General features: G+C 49.8%; 1 protein-coding gene and 1 pseudogene across 2 annotated transcripts in view; both read right to left on the bottom strand.

The window, feature by feature from the left end:
- Window positions 1-503: 503 nt before the first annotated feature.
- Window positions 504-5,122, bottom strand: LOC119169791 (uncharacterized; annotated as a pseudogene).
- Window positions 5,123-5,553: 431 nt separating this feature from the next.
- LOC119170776 (uncharacterized) overlaps window positions 5,554-6,000 on the bottom strand; it is a 148,094-nt gene continuing 147,647 nt past the window's right edge. For both annotated transcript variants that reach the window (XM_037422034.2, XM_037422033.2), the window contains exon 10: window positions 5,554-5,716. In XM_037422034.2, the coding sequence (XP_037277931.2) occupies window positions 5,675-5,716 (42 nt within the window). In that variant the 3' untranslated portion in view covers window positions 5,554-5,674. The remainder of the gene's footprint in view (window positions 5,717-6,000) is intronic.

The following is a 6,000-nucleotide window of genomic DNA, read 5'->3' as shown; positions in this document are numbered from 1 at the left end:
ATCCACCATGGAGAGGCATGTGAGGACTTGCTCGAGGCAAACAAGATGAGACGCATAGTCAGCTGAAAAAAACTTCCCCACACCCCGAAGGTAATCTTGAGGAAATGTGAATACTTTGCGTAGTATCCATAACTACATTTCGCACGTAAGAACTCAGCGTTAAAAGAATAACGTTTCGTTTCTTACACCGTGCACCTGTAGATGGCATGCAATGGACTGACTGCGAGACAAGATGCCCGTGCCGTATGGTTGTTTATTCTCCGTCTGCCAAGCTGTGGCCGCATGCGAGTGCGGGCGCCGCAGCGAGAGGGGAAAGGAACGAGAGGGGAAGGAAAGCATACTAAGAAGGATGTTTTACGTACATACAAATGCACAGTGTAAGAGAACACACAGAGTCAAGTTGTGGGCACATAGTTTATGTTACGGGGGGTTGCGGAGGTGCGTGTTCCGACGATCACTACAGAGCTCTCCCTCACCCCCCCCCCCCCCCCCTAGAGAGGAAGCCGAAGTGATGAACCATCAGCTATCAGTTAGCCTCCAGTGAATGCGGCCAGCCGGAGGAACCTGGTGTTGGTAATAAAGATCTGCAGGCATTGTAAGGGGACACGTAGCAGATGCTGAAATGGAAGAAACCGAGCCATCTACGTATGCTGGCTTCAGCCGCTTGAGTGCAACTGCATTGTGCTTTCCATTAAGGTCTATGATGAAAGTTGAGGAACAGTGTTCGAGTACACGAAGGGCTCGAAGTAATGTGGTTGCAGAAGACTGCGCAGGGGGCCGTAGCGCACGAAGACATGCATCGCTTCTTGGAGGTCTGCAGTGGCGTAAACAGTCCGCGAGTGGCTTGCTCACGTTGGCTGTGGTCGAAGGTTCCAAAAGATATCACGCAGTTTGTCAACATACTTGCTTGGTGTGGGTGAATAGTCGAGTTTAGTGGCGTCGAAGAAATCTGCCAGTAAACGAAGAGGGGCTCCATAAACAAGCTTGGCACTGGTGCACGAAATGTCTTTCTTGAACCTTGATCGAATTCCCAGCAGCGTGAGCGGGAGAGCCTCAAGCCACTTGGCCGTGGGACCATGTGCTGTAAGCGCTGCTTTCAGGTGACGATGAAAACGTTCAACAAGTCTGTTCATTTGTGGATGGTGAAGTGCAGCTCACAGTCGTGCCACTCCCAGCAGCTTGAGGAGTTCCTTGAAAAGCGATGACTCGAACTGGCGACCATGGTCAGTGACGATTATTGTGGGGAAGCCGAATCACGCCACCCAAGCAGAGACGAGGGCATCAGCCACTGCAGCTGCTGTGATATCAGGGATCGGCGTAGCGTCAGGCCATCTGGTCAAGTGGTCAACACAAGTCAATGAATACCGGTAACATTGAAAAAAGGGAAGGGGGCCAAAGCTGTCGATGTGGACCACTGTGAAACATTGATCAGTCTACAGAAAACGCTAAAAGGTGGATGCGTGGTAGCGATGTATTTTGGCACGCTGACATGGTGCGCACGAATGTACCCAAACGGAAATGTCTGCATTCATGCAGCACCAGGCGAAGCGTGATTTGATCAGCCTTTGAGTTGCACGAATTCCAGAGTGTGAAAGATTGTGGAAAAAAATCGAAGATTTTCTTATGGAAAGGGATATGCAAATACGGCCTCTGTGTGCCTGTACAGGTATCACAAATGATTGACATGTCTTCAATGGAGACTGCATCCAGCTTCAGTGATGTTTGCGTATCCCAGAGGTGAGATAGGTCTGAGTCGTCTGTCTGCGCTCTTGCAAGCTCCCTTTAATTGATTGGGTAGGACGACAAAACTGACATTTTTTAACGACTCCGCATAACAGCGTGCACGCGACTAAGTACGTCAGCAGAAGTGTTGTCCACGCCGTTGATGTGTCGGATATCCGTCGTGAATTCCGAGACGAAGGCTAGTTGTCGCACTTCCCGTGGCGCATACAGTGATGTAGTATGGCCTATTGAGTAGGTGAGCGGCTTGTGATCTGTGAAAGCTGTGAACGTTCTGCCTTCAAGTACGTGGCGAAAGTGACGAGAAGCTCCTGACCGAAAACGCTGTATCGTGTGTGAGTAGGAGTAATGACTTTTAGGAAGAATGCAAGTGGTTGCCATGCGCTGTTGACCTTTCTCCTGTAGAACAGATCCTAGCGCTGTGTTAAAAGTGTCAGAAATGAGTACCAGCGGACAATCTGGATGTAGGTAGGTGAGTAGAGTTGCTTCGGCCAAGGTTCACTGGATGGCATTAAATGCATCATCCGCAGCAGTGTCCCATTGTGGTGCTTTCACTGAATGCTTGTTGCAAAGCATGCGGTCTAAGGGTTCGAGCAGCGTTGCCCAGTTTCTGATAGAGCGGAGGTAAATGTTTACGAGGCCAAGAAACTGGCAGAGCTTTGTGGTTGATGATGATTCGGGAAACTCGATGAAGGCTTGCACTTTGTGATAAAGTGGGCGGATGCCGTTGGTGTCCAAGTAATGACCAAGGAATTCAAGGGCTTGTTGTCCGAATCGGCCCTTTTCCGTGTTGATGATTACGCCATTTGTGGAGAGGCGTTAGAGGAGTTGGCGCAGGTGGTGCAAGTGTTCTTTGGGCGAAGAACTTGCGACTAGGATGCCGTCAACGTATGCAAATACGAAGGGCAGTCCATGCACAACAAAATCGATGAAACGCTGGGAAGTCTGCGCAACATTCGAAGTCCGAATGGCATTCTGATGAATTCAAATAGTCCGAATCATGTTGTGATTGCTGTTTTTGGAATGTCTTCATCTGCTACGGGAATTCGGTGATAGGCACGGACACGGTCAATTTTTGAAAAGATGGTTGTGCCATCAAGAGCTGCAGTAAAGTCCTGCATGTTGGGCAGTGGGTACCGCTCTGAAACGGTCTTGGTATTCAGGGAGTGGTAATCCCTGCATGGCCTCCAATCCCCAGACATCTTGGGGACAAGATGAAAGGGACATGCTCAGCTACTAGAGGAGGGTCTGATGGTGCCAATATGTTGCGGCCAAAAGAACACAGGCAGTCCTGATGTGACAATGTGATGCCGAATGTCATGGCATACTGGTTGAGTCCAGTTCGGTGGTGATGTCAGCTGAGAAAACTCTGCTAGGAGGGCTGCAAATGGCTCTTTGGCAACTGTGGCACATAGGAGTGCCATATCTGTAGTTGTGCGCACTGCAAGTCCGTGAATGGAGAGTGCAGTCACGGAGTCTATCAAGCGCTTTCTTTTGACATCAACGAGGAGTTCATGTTGGTTTAGAAAGTCAGCACCAATTGTCGCAGAACCAACATCAGCGACCAATAACACCCACCAGAAGATTCTTCGAAGCCCCGTGTTGAGTGTTACAGAGCGTTGCTGGTACATGAGAATGTGTGTCCCGTTAACAGCTTTGAGATGAAACAGTACAGTGAAGGTGCATTCTGCTTTTCGGGCTGGGAGGACACTCACTTGGGCTCCTGTGTAGATCAGAAATTTCTGTCCGGTAGTTCAGTCAAAGATGTGGAGAAAGCGACACTCTTCTTGGCGCTGATCGCTCATCGCCACTAGTGGTCGGCCAGTGAGTTTTCTCACCATGTGCATGGTTAAAGGCAGCGGCGGGCATTTGCACCAAAACGGCGATGGTAAATGCACATTCGTGGACTTGGGGAGTAACTTCGCTCTTGTCTGCGACGATTCGGCGTAAAATAATGATGACGTTGGCACTCACAATGTGCGGATGGCTCTGGGTAAGTTGCTGCCGCAATGAGGTGTTCCAACCGAGCACAGGCGGTCAACATCGCAGGCGCCAGCAGTAGTGAGTGCAGGGTTAGGTGGCTCAGCAGGGGTGGCAGTAGTGGTCGGTGGTGAGTGCACTGATGAAGGCGACTGGGAGACTTGGTGTGGCCACCTTCATAACTTTATCAGCTAGTGCAGTCAGTCATATCAAATCCATGACTGTGGCTGTGGCAAGCACTATTTGGACCTAGAACGGCAGTCGCTGGAGAAAAAGTTCATGTAGCGCTGCAGTAACAATAGTTGTCGCACTAGTGCCGAGAAGCTGCGTCATTCGCTGCAAAAGCTGGCTTGGATGTTGGTAACCGAGCTCCTCTGCGAAGAGTAGCTGCTGTATTTTAATTTTCTCTAACACAGTGGTCCTTTCTAGGAGGGCTGCCTTGACCTGGTCGTATGGTCTTGCCAGGGAATTATTGCAAAACGAGGTAATTATGTCAACTACCTCTTCTGCGGCTGTTGAGGGGAGTGTGCCGACCAAGTGGTGGAATTGCCACTGCAGGGAGGCGATTCTGGATAGCTGGAATTGAGATTCCACTTGCAGAAACCACACCGCAGGGTTGTGTTCCCAGTATGATGGAAGAGGGCGGAGATGGCCTCATTGGATGGATTGGTCCCTGGCGCCGTTTAGTTGAGGGTGGGTATATGAACTTATTGCTCCATTTTGGAAGATCCGTGCATTGGTGTCCCATCTTTGCCAGTCGTGAGAGGCACGGCTCTACATTACATAGGTGTGTTTAACGAAACCGGGTCACCAATTGTAGAGGGCATGTGGCGGATTGACTTACTGTGAAACAAGGTGTCCGTGCGGTATGGTTGTTTATTTTATGCCTGCCGAGCTGCAGTGGCCCACAGCGAGAGGGGGAAGGACTGAGAGAAGGAGGAAAGCGTACAAGGAAGGATGTTTTATGCATACACAAAAGCACAGTGCAAGAGATGACACACCTAGTAATATTGAGGGCACATAGTTTATGTTACATGGGTGTTGCGGAGGTGCATGGTCTGATACTTCACAGCCAATAGTGCTGTTCGCCGCACTAGGCGTTCTTTTGTCGCGAGAAACATGGTATGCCTTTCCGGCTTTAGTAGCTAGCGTGCATAATTAAGAAGTACTATGAAGTGAACAAAACAAACAGCGTTCTCGTCTCGGCGTTGGCATTTCACAGCGGCGTCTCGAACACACATTTCTGGTTGTTCTTGAGAGGCACCCAGCCAGCGAACAGCTGAGAGTGAGGCGCGCACTTCACTCCATCGGACGGGACAGTGGGGTGCAGGGAACGGGGGAGAGGGAATGGTGAGAGAAGCACTGGCGAAGCACTGGACCTGTCATTGTACCTGACAGCCATAATGTAAAAATCTAATCAAACGCCAAAGTATTAAGGGCACCAGCTGATAGGGATACCAAGAAAATGAAACGCTCGCTGGACACATCGAGGCGCTCAAGTGTCTCCCTTTTGGGCGCCTTTTTCAACGAACGAGCTTCCTGCATGCGTTCCTAATCACCTCAGGGATCTTGCAGCCCAATGCAGCACAAATGCATTGAGAATGTGCTGTTTTCTGGCTGTGCCAAGGTAGCACTACCAGAGTGTTTCAAACGCACCACATTGAGACAGTGGCAAGTCACGTTAAGTCAAGAAGGTGGAAGCTCCGGTTGCTAGGGATGCGTGTGCCCGCAGTTGTTCCTATGGGAGAGGGCAGTGGACGAGTCCCGGCGGATGCCTGACATAGCCCGACTAAGAAATGCATCCGCATTTCAAATATGACAATGACATCGAAGTAGCAAAGACAGGTTTTTTATTTCAGACTGCAAACAGTAGAGTCCATCATTCTTCCAAAGGTGGCTGGCACATTGCAGAAGCCGAGAGGCATAACAGTGAGTTCATGGAGGCCGTCAGGTGTTACAAAGACAGTCTCCAGTTGTTGGCCTCTACCATTGGCACCTGCCAATAGCCAGAGCAGAAATCTAATGAAAAAAAGAACTGTGCTACCAGTAGGCAGTCCAATGCATCATCAATAAGGGGAGTGGGTACAAATATTTAAGCATAATTTTGTTGAGTAAGTGGTACTCATTGCAGAACCTGATGGACCCGTCTTTTTCTTAACGAGGACTCACGGCGAAGCCCATGAACTGTTCGATGGCTTGATGAAGCCATGTTTCATTACCTCGTCCACTTGTCGTTTCATGACACAGTGCTCAGCAGACGAAACACGGTATAAAAGCTGT

Source organism: Rhipicephalus microplus, chromosome 2 (genome assembly GCF_043290135.1).
Source record: "Rhipicephalus microplus isolate Deutch F79 chromosome 2, USDA_Rmic, whole genome shotgun sequence".
Taxonomy (NCBI): Eukaryota; Metazoa; Arthropoda; class Arachnida; order Ixodida; family Ixodidae; genus Rhipicephalus; species Rhipicephalus microplus.
The sequence above is the reverse complement of the archived record's forward strand: the minus strand, read 5'-3'. Positions and strand labels throughout refer to the sequence as shown.